Source organism: Macaca thibetana, chromosome 8 (assembly GCF_024542745.1).
Source record: "Macaca thibetana thibetana isolate TM-01 chromosome 8, ASM2454274v1, whole genome shotgun sequence".
NCBI lineage: Eukaryota > Metazoa > Chordata > Mammalia > Primates > Cercopithecidae > Macaca > Macaca thibetana.
The window spans coordinates 907,919-931,319 of NC_065585.1; the positions used below are offsets into that span (position 1 = coordinate 907,919).

General features: G+C 48.7%; 1 protein-coding gene across 8 annotated transcripts in view; it reads right to left on the minus strand.

Moving 5' to 3' along the window:
- The window catches only part of MROH1 (maestro heat like repeat family member 1), a 120,014-nt gene that overhangs the window by 32,977 nt on the left and 63,636 nt on the right, over positions 1–23,401 (minus strand). For 7 of the 8 annotated variants that reach the window (XM_050800819.1, XM_050800822.1, XM_050800820.1 and 4 more), the window contains 2 exons: positions 9,465–9,538; positions 7,086–7,208 (listed from right to left, as the gene is read on the minus strand). In XM_050800819.1, coding sequence (XP_050656776.1) covers positions 7,086–7,208; positions 9,465–9,538 — 197 coding nt within the window. Of the gene's footprint in view, positions 1–7,085; positions 7,209–9,464; positions 9,539–16,686; positions 17,157–23,401 lie in introns of those variants that run through there. The other variant, XM_050800827.1, reaches the window with a different exon arrangement.

Below are 23,401 nucleotides of genomic sequence, written 5' to 3' on the forward strand. Positions count from 1 at the left end.
ATAGCCAAAATGATCTTGAAAAAAAACAAAGTTAGAGAACTTGTACTTCCCAATTTCAGAATTTTCTACAAAGCAACAACGTTCACAGCAGCATTATTCACAGGAGCCAGAAGGTGGCAGCACCCCAAGTGTCCAGGAAGGGACGAAAGGGTAAGCACTACGCCGTCTCCACACACGAATACTGAGCCCTGAAGGAGGGAAATTCTGGCAGCGCTACACCATGGGAGAACATTTAGGTCCTTATGCTGAGTGGGAGAAGCCAGACACAAAAGGACAAATGCTGTTTACGTCCACTCACACGAAGTACCTTGAGTAGTGAAATTCATAAAGGTAAACGGTGGGGTGCAGGAGCTGAGCAGGAGGGAATGGGAGTTAGCATTTAATGGGGACAGTTTCTGTTTGGGAACATGGACGAGCTCTGGAGCTGGAAGATGGTGATGGCTGCACAACAATGCGAATATGCTTCATGTCGCTGAAGTGTGCACTTAAAATGGGTTGAGACAGTCAAGTTTATGTTATTTTACCATAATAAAAATGGTTTGCTAAAAAAGCAATCATGGCCAGGTGCTGTGGCTCTTGCCTGTAATCCCAGCCCTTTGGGAGGCCGAGGCAGAAAGACTGCTTGAGCCCAGGAGTTCTAGACTGGCCTGGGCAACAGAGAGACCCCATCCCTACAACAACACAACTTAGAATTAGCCAGGTGTGGTGGTGCCCACCTGTGGTCTCAGCTATTTGGGGGACTGAGGCAGGAGGACTGCTTGAGCCTGGGAGGTTGAGGCTGCAGTAAGCCACAATTGCATCACTGTACTCCAAACTGGGTAACAAAGCAAGACCCTGACTCATAAAAAAAATAAATAAACAAAACACTCAATATAATCTACCATACTAACAGTCAAAAGAAGAAAAAATACATAATTTCACCAACAGATGCACAAAACTGTTTCAATTTTTTTTTTTTTTTTTTTTTTTTTTTTTTGAGACGGAGTCTCGCTCTGTCGCCCAGGCTGGAGTGCAGTGGCGCGATCTCGGCTCACTGCAAGCTCTGCCTCCCGGGTTCACGCCATTCTCCTGCCTCAGCCTCCCGAGTAGCTGGGACTACAGGCGCCCACAACAGCGCCCGGCTAATTTTTTGTATTTTTAGTAGAGACGGGGTTTCACCGTGGTCTCGATCTCCTGACCTTGTGATCCGCCCGCCTCGGCCTCCCAAAGTGCTGGGATTACAGGCGTGAGCCACCGCGCCCGGCTAAAACTGTTTCAATTTTGACATCAATCCATAACATCCATAATAAAGTCTAGAAAACTAGAAATAGAAAGAAATTTCTTCAAGCTGATAAAGGGCGTCAATGAAAACCTGTTACAGGCGGGAGCAAAACAGTGGCTCTCATGGAGACAGACAGTAAGTAGGCTGGTGGTTACCAGAGGCCGGGAAGGGTAGAAGGTGGGGGTATGAAGAGAGGCTGATTAATGGGTACAAATATATATTCAGAAAAAAGACCTAGTATCCTATAGATCAGTAGGATGACTATAGTTTACCCTACTATAGATTATAGATTATAGTATAATCTATTGTACATTTCCAAATTGCTAGAAAGGAATAATTAGAATGCTTCTAGCATAAAGAAAAAACCAACATGCAAGGTGGTGGATATCCCAGCTACCCTGATTTGATCTTTACACATAATATGAATGTATTAAATTATCATATGTACCCCAAGTATATGGACATCTATTATGTGTCAATAAAAACAAGCAAGCAAGTCCATTCAGGCGTGACCTTGTTTCACTGAGCTCTGCTTTACTGGACGTCACAGGTGCTGCATTTTAACTAAGTGGAAGGTCTGGGGCAGCCCTGTGTCCAGCAAGTCTATGGCGCCTTTTTCAACAGCATGTGCTTGGTGTGTGTCTCTGTGTCACATTTTGCTAATTCTTGGAATATTTCAAACTGTTTCATTAATATTATATCTGTGATGGTGATTTGTGATTAGAGATCTCTGATGTTACTATCACAATTGTTTTGGGGTGCTATGAACTGCAATGTATAAAACTGCAGGCTTAATCAATGAATGCTGGGTGTCCTGACCCACTGACCAGCCACTCCCCACCTGTCTCCCTCTGCTAGGGTCTCCCTGCTCCCTGAAACACAACAATGTTGAAATTAGTCAAATTAAAAGCCTACAATCGCCCCTATGTGTTCATGTGAGAGGAAGAGCCCCACATCTCTCACTTTAAATCAAAGGCCAGAACTGATTAAGCTTAGTGAGAAGGCATGTCAAAAGCTGAAACAGGCTAAAGGCCAGACCTCCTGTGCTAGTCAGTCATGTCATGAATACAGAGGAAAAGCTCTTGAAGGAAATTAAGTGTTACTCCAGTGAACACACGAATGATAAGAAAACAAAACAGCCTTACTGCTGACATTGAGAAAGTCTGGTCTGCACAGAAAATCAGACCAGCCAAACATTCCCTTAAGCCAAAGCTTAATCCAGAGCAACTCTCTGCAACTCTGTGAAGGCTGAGAGCAGTAAGGAAGCTGGAAGAGAAAAGCTGGAAGCTGGCAGAAGTTGGTTCCTGAGGGTTAAGGAAAGAAGTCTTCTCCACAACAAAAATACCACGGTGCAGCAGAAACTGCTGATGGAGAAACTGCAACAAGTTGTCCAGGAGATTAGCAAAGACATTATTATTATTATTATTGAGACAGAGTCTAGCTCTGTCGCCCAGGCTGGAGTGCAGTGGCATGATCTTGGCTCACTGCAACCTCTGCCTCCCAGGCTCCAGTGATCTTCCTGCCTCAGCCTCCCAAGTAGCTGGGACTACAGGTACGCACCACCACACCCAGCTAATTTTTGTATTTCTTGTAGAGATGGGGTTTCACCAGGTTGTCCAGGCTGGTTTTGAATTCCTGAACTCAAGGAGATTGAATGATCTGCCCACCTCAGCCTCCCAAAGTGCTGGGATTACAGGCATGAGCCACCGTGCCCGGCTGCCCCCAGCATTCTTAATAGTAAAAGGCAGTATGTTCCCCTCATGGGAACGAAGCAGGGGTGGCTGCTCTCACTAGAGACTTCACCAATGCAGTGAGTCAAGAAAAAAGAAAGGTCATCTAGATTTACAAATAAAAGAAAACTGCCTATATGAAGACATGATGCTCTATGTAGAAAATCCCAAAGAATCTATAAAAAAGCAAAGCCACAGGATACACGGTAATATCTAAAAATCAATTGTATATTCTATACACTAAGAATGAACACTTAGAAATTGAAACGAACAAAACTGTACCATTACCATGGCAGTAAAAACAAAATAGCTTTTAAAATCTAACAAAATACCAGAATATACAGGCTCTACATGCTGAGAATTACAAAATACTGGTGAACAAAATCGAAGAAGACCTAAATCAATGTAGAAACGTGCTGTTTTCATGGATTGGAAGACTGAATATTATCAACAAGAGGACTCTAACATTTACAGGGAAAAGCAAAGGAACTAAAATAGCCAAAACATGATCAAAAAAGACCAAAGATGGAAAACTCACATTACCTGACTCCAGAACTTACTATAAAGCATCCAGGCACAGTGGCTCACACCTGCAATCCCAGCACTTTGGGAGGCCGAGGCAGGTGGATCACTTGAGGCCAGGAGTTCGAGACCAGCCTGGCCAACACAGTGAAACTCCATCTCTACTAAAAATACAAAACTCAGATGGGCGAGGTGGTGCACGCCTGTAATCCCAGCTACTCAGGAGGCTGAGGCACGAGAATTGCTTGAACTGGGAGGTGGAGGCTGCAGTGAGCCAGCATGGCACCATTTTACTCCAGCCTGAGTAACAACAAAGCAAGACTCTGTCTCAAAAAAAAAAAAGAATTTAACATAAAGCCATGGAAAGACAGTGGGGTACTGATGACAGATGATGACAGATTCCGCAGACGAGCGGAGCTGGAGCATTAGAGATAATCTATACAGTTGCCTGATTTTTGATGAAGATGCAAGGCAATTTGTCAATGTACAGAGAAGAGTGTTCTCAACACGTGGTGCTGGGACAACTGGACATTCACATGCAAAAAAACGAGCCTCAAGCACACCTCACTTTAACAAAAATTAACTCAAAAGGCCGGGCACGGTGGCTCACGCCTGTAATCCTAGCACTTTGGGAGCCCGAGGCGGGAGGATCACCTGAGGTCAGGAGTTTGAGACCAGCCTGTCCAACATGGTGAAACCCTGTCTCTACTAAAAATATAAAAATTAGCCTGGCGTGGTGGTGCATGCCTGTAGTCCCAGCTACTTGGGAGGCTGAGGCACGAGAATTGCTTGAACCCAGGAGGTGGAGGTTGCAGTGAGCTGAGATCACACTATTGCACTCCAGCCTGGGCAATAGGAAGAGACTCCATCTCAAAAAAAAAAAAAAAACTAAAAATGAATCATAGACCTATATGTGAATCCTAAAACTTAAAACTTTTAGGCCAGGCGCAATGGCTTACACCTGTAATACCAGCACTTTAGGAGGCCGGGGCAGGTGGATCACCTGAGGTCAGGAGTTCAAGAACAGCCTGGCCAACATGGTAAAATTCTGTCTCTACTAAAAAAAATTAAAAAAACAAAAAATTAGCCAGGCGTGGTAGTGCATGCCTGTGATCCCAGCTACTCGGGAGACTGAGGCAGGAGAATTGCCTGAGCCTGGGAGGCGGAGGTCGCAGTGAGCCAAGATTGCAGCACTGCACTCCAACCTGGGCAACAGAGTGAGACTCCATCTCAAGTAAACTGGCTATTAAAAGAAAATTAAAACTTCTGCTCTCTGAAAGACATGGTTAAGAAAGCAAAAAGACAAGAACGCAACAGACCTGTAAGACGGTATTTATGGGCAGGCGCAGTGACCCGTACCTATAATCCCAGCACTTTGGGAGGCTGAGGCAAGCGAATCACTCCAGGTCAAGAGTCAGAGATCAGCCTGGGAACACAGGCTGTCTCTACTCAAGAACAAAACAGTATGTATTAAAAGTTAAAAAAAAAAAAAAAACAAAATATTTATAAGCCATAAATCCAACAAAGGACTTGTGCCCAGAATATAGAAAGATCTCTCAAAATTTGATAATAAGAAAACAACCCAATTTGAAAATGGGCACAAGAAGTGCCACCCATGGTGGCTGGCGCATGCCTGTGGTCCCATCTACTTGGGAGGCTGAGGCAGGAAGATCGCCTGAGCCCAGGAGTTTGAGCCTGCAAGGAGCCATTATCGTGCCACTGCACTCTAGCCTTGGCAACAGAGTGAGGCTTTGTCTCTAAAAAATTAAAAAAAAAAAAATTTAAATGGAAAAAAAAATGAAAGTTAGGTGGGGTAATACAGATAAAACGGCAAAATAATAACTAATTCTAATCTTTAACTCATGTTTCTCCAAAAACCTTGAAGGGGAATCTACATCCAGGTGAGACTCCCTGGATTTGTCTTCTCCTCCCCAGTGGCCCTGCACCTGACTGCCCCAGAATCATTTGGCCACCCCTTGGGCTGCACCACAGAGCCCAGCACCCAGTGGCACCACAGGGCCGGCCGCTGCCACTCACCCCCTCTGCAGTGTGTCTGGCGAACACCCCAAGGCCCACTTGTCTCAGAGCAACATGTCCTGCTTTGCTTTTTGAACATTTTATCACAAATAATTTGAAACATGCAAAAGCAGAAAGGTCGTTACACTGAACCCCACACAAAAAGCAATGCAGACTGAGAGGCTCCACAGAAACAGCAAGGTGCTGTGGTTAAAACACGAGTGCTGGGGTGTCGTGGCACACACCTGTCACTCTAGCACTTTTTCAGGCCAAGGTGGGAGGGCTGCTTGAGCTCAGGAGTTCAAAAGCAACCTGGGCAACATAGTGTGATCCCATCTCTACAACAAATAAAAAATTAGCCAGATGTGGAGGCATGAGCCTGTAGTCCCAGCTACTCAGGAGGCTGAGGGAGGAGGATCGCTTCAGCCCAGTTCAAGGCTGCAGTGAGCTGTGATCTCGCCAGTGCACTCCAGTCTGGGTGGCAGAGCGAGACCCAGTCTCAAAGATAACAATAATTATTATTATATAGATAAAAATATTTGAGTCTGTGAGATTCCATCTATTCAAAATGGTTTTTCTTTTGGTTTTAGAAAACCTTAATAATGTTTTATAATATTCAAAGAAACCTCCAACTCCCAAACTTTGGGAACTAAAAGACTAAAACAGAGGCCTTGGCTCTCCAGGTCATGCCTAACGACCCATGGAGCTGCTGTGAAGATGCTGAGGTCAGAATCAGCTGAGCTGGTGGTGGCCCACCTGCTGGGGCCTGCAGAACAGACACGTGCGCAGCTTCCTCACTGACGACCACGCACTTAGAGGCAACATCACAGCATACTCTCCCCGGGCTCTGATGTTTCCAGATAAATTCACGTATCCCACTTGGGGCATAGCAGGCACTACAGTGATGGTCACGAGAACACAAGGAGGGCGGCCTCTCTGTTCTCAGCTGGCCTCGGTGGACAGACCAGCTTTGCCAACTTGAAGAACCAGACCCAGAGCCAGGGACTCGAGTGCAGACGTGCTCAGCAGCCAGAGGGCAGCAGTTCAGGGTGACAGAGGCTGTCTAGACCATCTGTGGGTTATTTCGCCACTTGCTCTCCTTCAAGAAGAAACTGGTATTTGTACAGTAACTTCTTAAATAGAAAAGCCCCAAACAGGACAAACTCTCTATTTCCTGCTTCTGCATTCCGAGTCCTGGGAGCTGCCGAGAGGACTGGCTCAGTGCAGAGGCTCTAACTCAGAAACCAGAGGGAGCCGGGCACAGTGGCGTGTGCCTGCAGTCTCATGGGGCTGAGGCGGGAGGGTCGCTTGATCCCAGGAGTTCCAGGCTGCAGCGTGCTATGATCACACCTGAGAATAGCCACTGCACTCCAGCCTGGACCACAGAGCAAGACCCTGTCTCTATTAACAAACAAAAGACAGCAGAGGGCACCTCCGCACGCAGACTGCAGCCCACACATCCACCCTCTGCCGGGCCAGAGGCTCCTGACGAGAGTGCCTAACACAGGTCAGGGGCAGCGTGGGCCTAGGAGGCAGGCAAGGTGGCAGCCTCTTACCTCCTGCTCGGGGGGCAGCGCGCACTGCTGCACGATGTACTCAATCATCACCTCACCTCCAGGCTGCTCCAGGTAGCCGTGGTGGGCCATGGCACTGATCACCTGCACGACTGCCCGCTTCACCTGCCCAGAACAAACGGGAGATCAGGAAGGGGATGCAGAGACTGCCATGCCAGTCCAGCCAGAAGAGAGGAACCTCACTCTTCCTCCCACCCACACCCACACATGTGCCTGCACCTGCAGCTACACTGACACCTGTACCTGGACCTACCCCCACATCTGTACCTGGATCTACCTGCACCCACATCTGGGCCTGCACCTGTACTCACATCTGTACCTACCTGTATCCACACCTGGGCCTGTACCCACATACCTGCGCCAACACCCACACTATACCCACACCTATGCCTGCACACGCATTTGCACCTGTGCCTGCATCCATACCTGCACCCACATCCACAACTATGCCTGCTCCCACACCCATACCCATACTTACCTGCATCCACACCTAAGCCTGCACTCACACCCATATCTATACCTGCCTACCTGGGTCTGCACCCACACCTGTAGCTGGACGTACCTGTACCCACCTGCGCCTGCCCTTTTCTCTGTCCCTAGGCTGTGTGGAGGCCCATTCTCCCCTGAAGGCAGTCTTCCCACAGCTTGTGGATGTGCTCAGGTCCACAGGGAAGGATTCTTTCCTCCAGTTCCCCTTCCTCCCTCCCCTGCTGCCAGAGGGGAGCATCTCTCTCACTTTCCCTCCTCTATCCACTTCCATCAAGCTGCACCCCAACTCCCAGAGCGCCTCTGCTGAGGGCTCCTCCCAAAGCCACCCTGCCCCCAACCTCCGCCTCCTGTGCATCGGCGGCTGCCCTTCCCAGGCTCCACCCGTCCCTCCCTCCGGGGCTCACCCTGGCCTCAGGGGATGGGGCTGATGTCCTTCCGAGCTAGCTTCTCTCGTGTGATCCCCATGTTTCCTGTGTGCACCATAAATCTAGTCCCTGAAGCTGCAGTTATCACCCAAACAATCCTAGGGTTGAGCCTGCATGTCCAGCCTCACCCAGTAACTATGCCTGGTGACTCGAAGGCACAGCCAGGCCAATGTGGCCAAACCAGCCATTCCCCTGAGCCATGGCTTCTGCCTATGCTGCTTCCCTGGGGATCCTTTTCTCCAGCATCGCGACCATGCCTTTGCCCCTTCAGCTGCCAGGTCCAGTGTCCCCACCCCAAGGAGGCTTCTCCAAGCACTTCCTCCTTGTGCTATCTCAGGGAACAGGGTGGGTGTGGAGGAGCGAGCCGGTTGGTCCCAGACTGCCCAGACTGTGTGTGTTTAACCACCTGGCATTGCAGGCGTCCAAAAAGGACCAAAAAACCCTGCCGGGGCATGTTGGGAAGAGCTCTGAACGTTGGGGAGTGTGTGGGACACGTAAGGGGCACCGCAACAGATGTGGCATGGGGTCCGTTTCAGTAGCTTCTGGGGAAACACAACAAGAGTCTCACAGAAGGACCCCAAGAGGAGGCCCAGTACAAAGGCTGGAGCAGCCCCCAGAGGGCTGGGGGTCTCTGCTCCCCTTGTAGCAAGCAGGTCCTACCCAAGCCAGCAGCCCCTGGGTAACCTGAGTGCAGTCCTAACTTTCGCAAAGATCCACCCACCCAAAGACAGGCCTGGCCTCTGCCCTGGGGTACTGGGAGGTCATCACTAAGCCCCAAATATCTGGCCTGGTAAGAATGTTCTTGTCCACCTGGGGTCTTGGGCCACACCAGATGGTCTCATGTGACAGGTGGGGGCTATGGGCCACGTGGCATCAGCTCCACCTCCAGAGGGGCTGGAGACAGCTCAGGCATGAGGGCACCAACCGGGTCCACGTGACAGACCCCAAGGCAGGAGCTTCCCTAGTTCTGATGTTCTGTGTGCGCTGACTCACACTGCTGCTGCGAGGAGGGGCGGGGGTCTAACGCCGTCCGCGACCCCAGGGGAGGACGGCTGGGAGCTCTGTGTGTGGGCCCTCCTGGATTCTGTCCCAGGCACCCCAACCATCTGGACGTGGACCTGCATCCTTTCGCTGCAATCACCATGAGCAGAGCAGCACCGTGAGCTCCGGGTCCTTCTAGAGAATCACTGAGCCTGAAGGAGGGCTGGGGACCCGCGGGCCTGTAAGGTGCGATTGTGGGGTGGTCTTGGGGATTGTTTCCTGAGTGAGGTGTGGGAAAAGCACCAGCCACACGCTGAACGGCACACTGTCGTCCTTTGTTCCCAAGCTCAGTCCAGTCGAGGGTGGTGGCCGCCTGGTCGGTGGGTGACCTCACAGCACGGTCTGGCCACACCCTGCAGCTGCCTGTGGTGTGGTGCGGCAGCCTGGGCTGGCCCATGTGGTTTACCTTGCTGTTGGTGTCCAGGAGAGGAAGCCTCATGGAAGAGAGGATAAAGGGCTTTTTATCTTCCATCTGAGCAGCTGCAAGAAACAAACAGGACAGCTCAGTCTACCACTGAGATGAGGACCTCAGGGTCCCATATCCACATCACCAGGGGTCTGGCCTCCCCGTGGTCCCCGTGTAGGAAAAAGAGGGAGCATAAGCAAAGCATGCCCACTTTTCTTCAGGGGACAAATAATTTACTTTCCTCAAATAACATCATTCTACCTAATTCAAAAGCTAAGTGGCTGGCAGTTTAGGGCGGTTGTAGAAGAATGGGCCTGAGTCAGGTACACCCAGGTTCCAATGCCAGGAAAGTTCCTTCAGTGTTTCTCAAGTGCTACAGCGTCAGAATCACTGGAAGGCAGATTAAGCACTGGGGGCAGGGTCCTCTCTTGCTCCCCCTCCAGGCGCTGACTCAGCAGGTCTTGGGGGGCTCAGGTGTGCATTTCTCACATGTTCCAAGCTGAGCTAATGCTGCTGGTCTGGGAATCCCCTTGAGAGCCATCAACAGGCCTTCATTTCCTGACATTTAAATGGGGATAAAAAGTGGGTATCAAAGAGTGGCTGAGAGACTATAATAATGAAGGATGCTGGGAACAGTGCAGGTGCCCTCTGAGGTCCACTGCACAGGACAGGACTGCTGTCCCACACGACAGTCCTCGGAGAGAAGGGTCACCACAACCCCAATGTCACAGATGAGGAACTTGAGGCCCCAGGGACTGTGGAGCAGCAAATGGCAGATCTAGACGCAGCCTCTTCATGCCTGGAACTCAATGCCTTAAACCTGCACATAAACCCCATACCCTGGCCCCTCAATGCGGGCACACCCGGGTAGAACATGTTGTCTCTCACTGTCGGTTTCGAGGCACCCGGGTAGAACACGTTGTCTCTCACTGTCGGTTTTCAGGCCCCCAAGTAGAACACCTTGTCTCTCACTGTCGGTTTCGAGGCACCCGGGTAGAACACCTTGTCCCTTACTGTGGGTTTCCAGGCCAGCTGCAGCTCTCTATGCCAATGTTCCCCTAATTAATGCTCTGAGTTGGCATTTAGTGCTTCTTTGGGATCCCAACTGGTCCCTTCTCTGAGGGTTTGGGACACTCCCTTATGGGAACTCCCCTGTCATGTCTGGGGCAACTCCAGTCCTGGGTTAGGAGGATGAAACAGACGTGTGACATAGAAGCTCAGAAAAGACAGGTTCCAGATCTAACCATGAGACACACAATACTGCTTTTAGAAGATGCTGTAGAAGGATCTTCATAGCCTCAGAACTGGGAAGTATAGAAGGCAATAAGAAAAGATGTAAGGGTCTGGGCGCGGTGGCTCATGGCTGTAAACCCAGCATTTTGGGAGGCCAAGGTGGGTGGATCACTTGAGTCCAGGAGTTGGAGACCAGCCTGGACAACATGGACAAACCCCTTCTGTACTAACCCCTTCTGTACTAAAAAATACAAAAATTGGTCAGGCGCAGTGGCTCACGCCTGTAATCCCAGCACTTTGGGAGGCAGAGGCAGGCGGATCACGAGGTCAGGAGATCGAGACCATCCTGGCTAACATGGTGAAACCTCGTCTCTACTAAAAATACAAAAAAATTACCCGGGCATGGTGGCAGGCGCCTGTAGTCCCAGCTACCCAGGAGGCTGAGGCAGGAGAATGGCGTGAACCCGGGAGGCGGAGCTTGAAGTGTGCCGGGATTGCACCACTGCACTCCAGCCTGGGCGGCAGAGTGAGACTGCGTCTCAAAAACAAACGACAACAACAACAACAAAACCACAAAAATTAGCTAGGGGTAGTAGTGCACGCCTATAGTCCCAGCTACTCAGGAGGCCGAGGCATGAGAATCGCTTGAGCCCAGGAGTCGGAGGTTGCAGTGAGCTGACATCACACCACCACACTCTAGCCTGGGTCACAGAGCAAGATCCTGTCAAAACAGGGGAGAGGGGAGTGGAGCAGGGAGGGGAGAAGGGGAAGGAAGAAGGGGAGGGGAGAAGGGGAGGGGGAGGGGAGAAGGGGAGGGGAGTGGAGTAGAGGGGAGTGGAGGGGAGGTGAGTAGAGGGGAGGGGGGAGGAGGGGAGGAGGAGGAGAGAGAGGGGAGGAGGGGAGGGGAGGAGGGAAGGAGGAGGAGGGGAGGGGAGGGGAGGGGAGGAGGGAAGGGGAGGAGGAGGGGAGGGGAGGGGAGAGGACCACTCTGAAGTTCAGTGAAGTTCAGAATTTCTGTTAATCAAAACAGTATGAAGAGAGCTGGAAGGACAGCCACTGTGGTGGACACAGCAAAGGGTGCAGGGAATTCCAACAAGTTGATGAGAACAACACTCATCAACAGAAAGATAAAAGATGTGAACAAAAATCCCAACTGCGAACACCCAAGCAACGCCACCGGGCTTCCCCGCTGGCCAGAGAGACACAGGATGACGGCCCGACGGGAATAGGCGCAGGAGTCCGGTGCAAAACCTCATGAGAGTAAGGACGCTGGAACAGGTGGAATGCTTGGAGGCTGCTGGAGAAGCTGGCATGGGGACGTTGGAAAACACCTCATCTTCATCTAAAAGGCAGAGGATACATACACCTAAGACCCAACAAGTCCATCTCAGGTAATGTTCCTGCACCAGAGGAGCTCTGACACACACAGGGCAGCCTGTTTATGACAGCAAACTGCCAAGAGCCTGAGCACACACCACACTAGGATAAGGGCTAATGGGGCGCTGGCTTCCAAGCCATGGGGCAGGACACAGCAATGGAAGTGAGCAGACGGGCACTAACACAGCCACCAGAGGAATCCTGACAACGCCCTACTGGACAAAGCGGTAAAACACAGAATACAGCAATATGATCCTATTTCTATAAAGTTCAGAAACCGGCAAGACCACATTATATTACTTAGGGACTCACACAATGGTGGCAAAACTAAAACAATAAGGTCTGGTCCCACAAAAATCAGCCATGTGCGGTCGTGCACACTTGTCGTCCCAGCTCCTCGGGAGGCTGAGGTGCAAGAATCGCTTGAACCCGGGAGGCAGAGGCTGTAGTGAGCCAAGATCGTGCACTGCACTCCAGCCTGGGTGACAGAGCGAGACCCTGTCTCAAAAGAAAAGAGAAGAGAAGAGAAGAGAAAAAAGAAAAGAGAAAAGAAGAGAAAAGAGAAAAGAAAAGAAAGGAAAGGAAAAGAAAAGAAAAAAGAAAAGAAAAGAAAAGAGAAGAGAAAAGACAAGACAAGACAACCAACAATAAGGTCTGGTCCCTGAGAGTCAGTGACTGCCGTGGAAGGGCTGATGGGCTCAGCTCAAACACGACTTCTTAAACCCACCTGTGTGTTCTAAGAACTTTCAGCTTGGATAGGTTGAGCATCCGTTATCTGAAATGCTTGGGACCAGATGTGTTTCAGATTTTGGGGCCTTTCAGAGCTTGGAATATTTGCAAATACATAATGAGAGTTCCTGGAAATGGAACCCAAGTCCAAACACGAAGTTCATTTATGGTTCATATACACCTTATACACATAGCCTGGAGGTATTTCACACAGGATTTCTAAAATGTTGTGCACAAAACAAAGTTTTAGCCATCCATGTGGACAATCTGTGGTTGTCTGCCACTCCCATCACTCCTGACTAAATTTATATGCTACCAGTAAGCAATCGTTTTGTTTTGTTTTTTTAAGTTATGGGATCTCACTATGTTGCCCAGGCTGGTCTCCAACTCTTGGACTCGAGCCTCCTACTCTGGCCTCCAAAAACACAGAGATTCCTGGCATGAGCCACAACGCCCAGCTCAATAAGCAATCATTTTCTTACACTTATTCACATATAAGAACTTAGCAGGAGGCCAGGCACGGTGGCTCACGCCTGTAATCCCATCAGTTTGGGTGGCCAAGGCGGGTGGATCACGAGGTCAGGAGTTTGAGACCAGCCTGGCCAATATAATGAAACCCTGTCTCTACTAAAGATACAAAAATTAGCCGGACATGGTGGTGGGTGTCTGTAATCCCAGCTACTCGGGAAGCTGAGACAGGAGAATCGCTTGAACCTGGGGGGAGGAAATTGCAGTGAGCTGAGATGGTGACACTGCACTCTAGCCTGGGCGACAGAGCGAGACTCAGGTTCCCGAGTAGCTGGGACTACAGGTGCCCGCCACCACCACGCCCGGCTAATTTTTTGTATTTTTAGTAGAGATGGGGTTTCACTGTGTTAACCAGGATGGTCTCGCTCTCCTGACCTCGTGATCCACCCGCCTCAGCCTCTCAAGGTGCTGGGATTACAGGCATGAGCCACTGCGCCAGGCTCTTTTTTTTTTTTTTTTTTTTTTTTTTTTTTTTTTTGAGACAGGGTTTCGCTCTTGTTGCCCGTGCTGGAGTGCAATGGTGCGATCTCGGCTCACTGCAATCTCCGCCTTCCAGGTTCAAGTGATTCTCCTGTCTCAGCCTCCCAAGTAGCTGGGATTAGAGCCTTGTGCCACCACACCTGGCTAATTTTGTACTTTTAGTAGAGACGGGGGTTTCACCATGTTGGTCAGGCTAGTCTTGAACTCCTGACCTCAAGTGATCTGCCTGTCTCGGCCTCCCAAAGGGCTGAGATTACAGGCATGAGCCACTGCACCTGGTCTTTCTTTTTTTTGAGACGGAGTCTTGCTGTGTTGCCCAGGCTGGAGTGCGGTGGCATAATCTCGGTTCACTGCAAGCTCTGCCTCTGAGGTTCACGCCATTCTCCTGCCTCAGCCTCCTGAGTAGCTGGGACTACAGGGGCCCGCCACCACGCCCAGCTATTTTTTTTCTATGTATAGTAGAGACGGGGTTTCACCGTGTTAGCCAGGATGGTCTCAATCTCCTGACCTCGTGATCCGCCCGTCTGGGCCTCCCAAAGTGCTGGGATTACAGGCATGAGTCACTGCGCCCGGCCCATGTTTCATTTTTAGGTGAGAAGAAACCTCAGATGAAGCTGAGGGACCAGGAAGTGGTCCTCTAGGGAGGAGAGGCATTCTGCCAGATGCTTTTCAGAATGATTCCTCCAGGGCCATCTGCCTCACTAACAATGGTTTTTGTCTTACACATCACTCTGATTTTGTACACTGCCATAGTTTCTTTCTCTGTTACAAGTCCCGCTGCTGCAGCTCTTCAGTAAGCCCATCGCACACTCAACATGGTGTTTCTGCACATTTTCTGTAGTGTTAAGGTCATTTTCATCATGATGTCAGTGTTCAAAAAGTCTCGAACTTTGAAACGTTTGTGATTTCTAAGTTTTAGATTACAGACACTCAACCTGTATTTGTATTTCCCAATAAAAGACTAAAAAGTTTGATGGTTAATAGTGAGTGTTAATTAGATTGAAGGATGTGAAGTATCGTTCCTGGGTGTGTCTGTGAGGGTGTTGCCAAAGGAGATTAACATTTGAGTCAGTGGACTGCGAGAGGCAGACCCAGCCTCAATCTTGGTGGGCACCGTCTAATCAGCTGCCAGCATGGCTAGGATAAATGTGGGAAGAAGAATATGGAAAGACTAGACTGGCTTAGCCTCCCAGCCTGCATCTTTCTCCTGTGCTGGATGCTTCCTGCCCTCCAACATCGGACTCCAGGTTCTTCAGCTGTGGGACTGGGACTGGCTTCCTTGCTCCTCAGCTTGCAGACGGCCTATTGCGGGACCTTGTGATCGCGTGAGTCAATACTCCTTAATAAACTCCCCTTCATATACACATTTATCCTATTAGTTCTGTCCCTCTAGAGAACCCTAACACAAAAAGTTGAAGAATACAAACAAACAACCCAATAGAACGATGGACCTGAGCCATGAGCAGTTGCCTCCCAGAAGAGGAGACAAGGGGAACGATGGCTGGGGTGGCCGCGGCCCCATATGAGAAGGCAGAACACAAGCAAGCCAGGGTGCGGCTGAGGATTCAGGCCCATCCGGGCCCATGTCCCTGAGATTCAAGACAACAAACGAACTGAAAAGCACAAAAGTTACGGTCACCGATAACATTTCACATGCACTGGGGTTTACCTGCAATATTTTATTCACTCCTCAAGTTTATGGGGAGGCCAACTCCCTGCCAGGCCCTTTACAAGGCAGATGGGGCCTGCCCTCAAGTGGCTTCTGTCCTAATGGAAAAGATACAAAGACAACTGGACAGTAAATAAGATCACCACAGACTGTGGCGGCATCAGGAGAGGAGCCGACAAGAGGCTGAGAAACATACTCATGGGGGTGTCGCATTGGAAGAGGGGGGTCAGCACCAAGGGCTATTCTGAAAAGTGACACTGAAGCTAAGACTCAAAGGAAGAGAGCTAGCTATGTGGGAGCCACAGAAAGATTCCAGGCTGGAAGAGCCTCCAACATCAGGCGGCCGAGTGTGGCCAAGGAGGGGTCCATAGTAGGAGGATGGCCCAGGGAGCTGGTGGGAGCAGAAAGGCCGTGGTGAGGAGCAGGGCTCTGTTCCAACTATAGGGCACTGCAGGACCAACATCAGGATATTCTAGTGAAATTACTGCGTTTTAAAGAAAAAGAAGAACATCTTTTGGACATCAGAAAACAAAAACAAAACAAAGAAACAAAACAAAACAAAAAAACCATGGCATCGAAGAAGATAGAAAATTAGATTATCATCAGACTTGGATAACAATGCTTTATGCCAGAATAGGGTTGCCAGATAAAATATGGGATGCTCAGTTAAATTTGAATTTCAGATAAACAACAAAAATTTTTTTCTTTTTGAGACAGAGTCTTGCTGTGTTGCCCAGGCTGGAGTGCAGTGTGTGATCTTGGCTCACTGCAACCTCTGCCTCCCAGGCTCAAGTGATCCTCCTGCTTCAGCCGCCCGAATAGCTGGGATTATAGGCACCCGCCACCAGCTAATTTTTGGTTTTTTTTCTTTTTTTTTTTTTGAGATGGAGTCTCGCTCTGTCGCCCAGGCTGGAGTGCAGTGGCACGATCTCCTCTCACTGCAAGCTCCGCCTCCCAGGTTCCTGCCATTCTCCTGCCTCAGCCTCCCGAGTAGCTGAGACTACAGGCGCCCGCCACCGCGCCCGGCTAATTTTTTGTATTTTCAGTAGAGACGGGGTTTCACCATGTTAGCCAGGATGGTCTCGATCTCCTGACCTCGTGATCCGCCTGCCTCAGCTTCCCAAAGTGCTGGGATTACAGGCGTGAGCCACTGCTCCTAGCCCAGCAAATCATGTTTTCAGTACAAAAATGACCCACACAATATTTGGGGCGGCCTGTTTATTCGTTTTTGCTAAATCTGGCAACTCTCTGCCAGAAGAACATGGAATAACTTATTTAAGACACTCAAGGAAATGTCAACCAAGAATCCTGTAACCAGCAAAACCATCAACTACAAAAGGCACAAGAAACCGCGATCAGCAAGCGTGAGGTCGAGGATCATGTTCCCATGAGCCCTTCCCATGGAACCTACAGAGAATGAGCTTTGGACAAGAGTGGCAGAGAGCCGCGAACAGAGGATGGGGCTGGGCGCCACATGGGCAGTCGCCTGCAGAACCAACACCAAGAAGGCAGAGAAGGGACAGCACGGGATGTAACACCATGGTGACTCAAACAACAGACGCAGGGCGTGGCTGTTAGATCAGCAGGCTGTGGAGGGGCGCGTGCAGGGCAGTCCTCATGTTTCAGTCACATGACTGGTGATGGCGACATCGGTGTTATTCTGGTGTTAGTGCTGCCTATGTAACAGAGATCAAACAAACGGTAATTATGGGATAGTCTGATTCTATTAACCTTGAGAACTAGATTCTTGAGAACAGAGACAGAGATGTAATGAAAAAGAGGTTAGATGCAGTGGCTCACGCCTGTAATCCCAACACTCTGGGAGGCTGAGGCAGGTGGATCACTTGAGACCAGGAGCTCAAGATCCGTCTGGCCAACATGGTGAAACCCCATCTGTACAAAAAACACAAAAATTAACTGGGTGTGGTGGTGCATGCCTGTCGTCCCAGCTACTAGGGAGGCTGGGGCACGAGAATTGCTTGAACCTGCAAAGCAGAGGTTGCAGTGAGCCACAATCCCACCACTGCACTCCAGCCTGGGGAACAGAGCAAGACTATCTCAAAAAAAAAAAAAAGATGTAACAGAAAAGAGGAAAATCTCTGAGGTCCATATGTTGAACTGGAAGTATCAACATGAACTCATAAGGTATTTTTTCTATCTACTGATAGAGATATTTCCTAGCTCTGTCTACTGAAAAATCCCAGGAATAACCATCCAGAAGTAATGAGCCTTCCAGAAACAGACTACTGTCTTAAAAGGCAACTTCTTGGCTAGGTGCAGTGACTCAAACCTGTAATGCCAGTACTTTGGAAGGCCGAGGCAAGTGGACCACTTGAGCCCAGGAGTTCAGAACCAGCCTGGGCAACACAGTGAGACCCCATCTCTACAAAAAATAGAAAAATTAGCCAGGCGTGGTGGTGTGCACCTGCAAGTCTCAGCTACTTGGCAGGTTGAGATAGGAGGATCCCTTAAGCCCAGGAGGTTAGGGTTGCAGTGAGCCATGTTTGAGCCGCTACACTCCAGCCTGGGTGACAAAATGAGACCCTTTCTGAAAAACAAAAACAAAAAAACCCTGCAGCTTCTCACTAAAAGGAACCAGGGCTATTTTTGTAGAAATGGCCAATTCCAGGTCTAAAGAAAGAAAGAAATGAAAGAAGCCTAAAACATGAGCTGCCGAAGACCAGCAGGGCTGTGTCCGAGGGATTCAGATCTCAAGAGGCTGCCACTTGCCAAAGATGAGACAATCTGAGCTTCGATAATGGTGATGACTGCACTGCATTGAAGCCATCAAACGCGTCCTACCAAACCACCTTTGGAAGGTGACAGGAAACTAATCCACTACCTTGAAAACTGATAAAAACACAAAAGAATCAAGGGCTGAACCTGCCTTTCTTTTTCTTTTCTTGAGATGGAATTGCACTCTTGTCGCATAGGCTGGGGTGCAGTGTTGCAATCTTGGCTCACTGCAACCTCTGCCTCCTGTGTTCAAGCGATTCTCTTGCCTCAGCCTCCTGAATAGCTGGGATTACAGGCGCACGTCACCATGCCCAGCTAATTTTTGTATTTTTAGTAGGGAGGGGGTTTCACCATGTTGGTCAGGCTGGTTTTGAACTCCTGACCTCGTGATCCACCTGCCTCGGCCTCCCAAAGTGCTGGGATTACAGGTGTGAGCCACTGCGCCCGGCCAACTCTGCCTTTCTTACATGAACCATACCTCTGGGTAACCACATGGTACCTGGGGCAAGTATCTCTTTGTCAAGGTGTTCCACTTAATCAATGAAAAAAATGATAGAATTACAGTATCATCTTCCCACCAATTAATTAATTAATGGGTATAGGCATTCAGCATCAATGCTGCTAAGACTGATGTTCAAAAGAGAAAATACTGCGTATTACATGACCCCTATTGTCTTGCCCAAGGGACTGAGCTTGAGTCTGAATCTGTTTCTGAATTCAGTTGCCAATGTGCTAGAAATTCAGATGGCAGAGAAACATGTTGACTTGCACCTTGACAATGCAGTCAGCAAAACTCAACGATGAACAAATCCACAGAACAAACAGCCAGGTTCTTCTACAGATAAATTATGAGAGAAAGAGAAGAACAGAGGGGAACCTGTAGCTTATGAGGGACTTAAATATGGGGAGTTGCTGTTTCACAGGCACAGAGTTTCAGTTTTGCAAGATGAAAAGAGTTCTGGAGGTGGATGGTGGTGACAGTTGCCTGACAATGAGAAGGTACTTAACACTACTGAAGCATTTGCTTAAAAATGATTAAGATGCCAAATTTTATGTTACATGTATTTTACCACACTAAAAATAAAATCACCAATGGTCAAGCCTCCAAAAAAAGACTTAAATCTATGTAAAAATATATTTATATATTATTATCTTTACATAAATTTGTGTGTGTGTGTGTATATATATAGAGAGAGAGAGAGTGAGAGACAGAATCTCCGTCTGTCACCCGGACTGGAGTGCAGTGGCACGATCTTGGCTCACTGCAACCACTGCCGCCCGGGCTCAAGCGATTCTCATGTCTCAGCCTCCTGAGTAGCGGGACAGGTGTGTCACTATACTCAGCTAATTTTTGCATTTTTAGTAGAGACAGGGTTTCATCATGTTGCCCAGGCTGGTTTCGAACTCCTGGCCTCAAGCGATCTGCCCGCTTTGTCCTCCCAACGTGCTGGGATTACAGGTGTGAACCACCACATAGGGCATGTCTATGTAGTGGTGTAATCTCGGCTCACTGCAACCTCCCCCTCCCAGGTTCAAGCAATTCTCCTGCCTTAGCCTCCCAAGTAGCTGGGATTACAGGCACCTGCCACCACGCCCGCTAATTTTTGTATTTTTAGTAGAGACGGGGTTTCCCTATATTGGCCAGGCTGGTCTCAAATTCCTGACCTTAAGTGATCCGCCCCCCTCAGGCTCCCAAAGTGCTACAATTACAGGTGTGAGCCACCGCACCCGGCCATAGGTAAGCTTTTAAAGTGGACACAACTAATAAAGGAAGCGATTACTATAAAAATCAGGATAGCTGTTACTTACTGGGGAGTGAAGAACTGTGACTGGAATAGGATGCAAGGAGGGGAGTCTCAGTGGCAACTTCAATCCAAAAGACCTGGTGGTAGATCTGATGTTGTTGTCTTAGAATGATGTATTAAGTTACACATTTGTTTTATGTGGTTTCTACATTTCCTTCCCTCCTTCCTTCTTTTTTTTTTTTTTTTTTTTTTTTTTGAGACAGGGTCTCACTCTGTAGCCAAGGCTGAAATGCAGTGGCACCGTCACAGCTCACTATAGCCTCAACCTCCTGGGCTCAGGTGATCCTCTCACCTCAGTCCCCAGAGTAGTTGGAACTACAGATGCATGCTACCACACCCGGCTAACTTTTTTTATTTTTAGTAGAGACAGGGTTTCAACATGATTTTCAGCCTAGTCTCAAACTCCTAGGATCAAGCGATCTTGCCTGTCGCGGCATCCCAAAGTGCTAGGATTACAGGCGTGAGCCACTGTGCTCTTTCATGATTTCTTTTATACTAACAATTTTTCTTTTCTTTCTTTTTTTTTTTGAGACTGAGTCTCATTCTGTCACCCAGGCTGGAGTGCAGTGGCACCATCTCGTCTCACTGCAAGCTCTGCCTCCTGGGTTCACGCCATTCTCCTGCCTCAGCCTCCCAAGTAGCTGGGACTACAGGTGCCTGCCACCACGCCCGGCTAATTTTTTGTATTTTTAGTAGAGATGGAGTTTCACCATGTTAGCCAGGATGGTCTCCATCTCCTAACCTTGTGACCCACCACCCTGGCCTCCCAAAGTGCTGGGATTACAGGCGTGAGCCACCGTACCCGGCCTATACTAACGATTTTTCAATAGGGATGAACAATCTTGAAGACGAAAAAAGTTGAAGGACATCCTCTATGAGATTTAAAGACTTACAATAAAACTAAAACAATTAAGAAAGTGTGATATTGGCCTATAATCTCAGCACTTTGGGAGGCTGAGGCGGGCAGATCACTTGAGTCCAGGAGTTCGAAACCAGCCTGACCAACATGACCAACATGGTGCAACTCCGTCTCCACTAAATATACAAAAAAACCAAAAAAAAAACAAAAAACAAAAAACAAAAAAAAACGGCTGAGTGCATTGGCTCATGCCTGTAATCCCAGCACTTTGGGAGGCTGAGAGGCAGGTGGATCACCTGAGATCAGGAGTTCAAGACCAGTCTGGCCAACACGGTGAAACCCCATCTCTATTAAAAATACAAAAATTAGCCGGGCATGGTGGTGCATGCCTGTAATTCCAGCTACTCAGGAGCCTGAGGCAGGAGAATCGCTTGAACCCAGGAGGCAGAGGCTGCAGTGAGCCGAGGTCACGCCATTGCACTCCAGCCTGGGTGACAGAGTTTCAAAAAAGAAAAAAAAAAGTGTGATATTGGTGTGAGGAAAGAATACAGTCCTGAAATATGCCTACTAATATATGATGCTCTATATTAGTAGGCATATAATTGTGGCCTCAAAATTCATTTGTGCAAATCCCAACCCCTGTACCTCGGAATGTGACCTTATTTGGAAATAGTCACTGCAGAATTAATGAGTTAAGTTGAGACGGGGTCACACTGGAGTAGGGTGGGCCCTTCATCCAATATGGCTGGTGCCCTTATAAAAGGGGGATACAGGGATACAGACAGGCACACAGGAAAAATGCACATGAAGATAAAACAGAGATCAGGGTAATAGGAAAAAAAAAAAAACCCATCACCCAGTCTGTGGTACTTTGTTACTGCAGCTGTTAAATTCATACATAAGGTTACCTGATCTTCTACCAAGGCACAGAAGCAATTCAATGGAGAAAGTGAAGTCTTTTCAACAATCGAGACTGGAACACCTGGACATCCACATAAAAATAACCTTGCAGCCTGGGTGCAGTGGCTCACACCTGTAATCCCAGCACTTTGGAAGGTGGAGGTGGGCCGATCACTTGAGGTCAAGAGTTTGAGACCAGCCTGGCCGACACGGTGAAACCCCATCTCTACTAAAAATACAAAATTAGCTGGGCGTGGTGGCACATGCCTGTAATCCCAGATACTCGGGAGGCTGAGGCAGGAGAATCGCTTGAACCCGGGAGGTGGAAGCCTCAGTCAGCTGAGATCGCACCACTGCACTCCAGCCTGGGCAACAACAGCGAAACTCTGTCTCAAAAAAAAAATAGTAATTATAAAAAATAACCTTGCCCCCTACATTTCAACCACACTCAAACATTAGTAAAAGATGAATCATAGACATAAATTTGCAAATGCAAACAATAAAGCATCTAAAAGAAAATATAGAAGAATATCTTCATGACTTCTGGGCAGGCAAAGGTTTCTTAGACATAAAGGTACTAATCACAAAAACATATATTTATAGCTCTATGTATCCAATAAAGAACACTACAAAATAATCATAATAAAACGACAAACAACCCAGTTGTTAAATGAACAACAGCTGGGCATGGTAGTGTACTCCTGTAACCCAGGCTACGCTAGAGGCCGGGGCAGAAGGATCACTTGAGCCCAGGAGGCCGAGGATGCAGTAAGTAAGCTATGATCACAGCACTGCATTCTAGCTTTGGTAACGTAGTGAGACCCTGTCTCTGTTAAACAATCAAAATGGGCAAAAGATCTGAACAGGGGTTGGGCGTGGTGGCTCATGCCTGTAATCCCAGCACTTTGGGAGGCCGAGGTGGGTAAATCATGAGGTCAAGAGATCAAGACCATCCTGGCCAACATGGTGAAACCCCGTCTCTACTAAAAATACAAAAATTAGCTAGGCTTGGTGGCGGGCGCCTGTAGTCCTAGCTACTTGGGAGGCCGAGGCAGGAGAAGCGCTTGAACCTGGGAGGCAAAGGTTGCAGTGAGCCAAGATCGCACCACTGCACTCCAGCCTGGTGACAGAGCAAGACTCCATCTCAAAAAACAACAACCCCCCCGCCCCCCCAAAAAAGACCTGAACAGGAACTTCAGCACACAAATACATCTGAAGGTCGGCCAGGTGCAGTGGCTCAAGCCTGTAATCCCAGCACTTTGGGAGGCCGAGACGGGCAGATCACGAGATCAGGAGATCGAGACCATCCTGGCTAACATGATGAAACCCCGTCTCTACTAAAAAATACAAAAAACTAGCCGGATGAGGTGGCGGGTGCCTGTAGTCCCAGCTACTGGGGAGGCTGAGGCAGGAGAATGGCATGAACCCAGGAGGTGGAGCTTGCAATGAGCCGAGATCGCACCACTGCACTCCAGCCTGGGTGACAGAGCAAGACTCTGTCTCCAAAAACAAACAAACAAACAAACAAAGATGTATGCATTTTACTGCATTTCTATTGAAGATTATGTTCAATTTTAGAAAATAAAATTCTGGAAGAAAATATGACTGGAGGCCAAAAGTC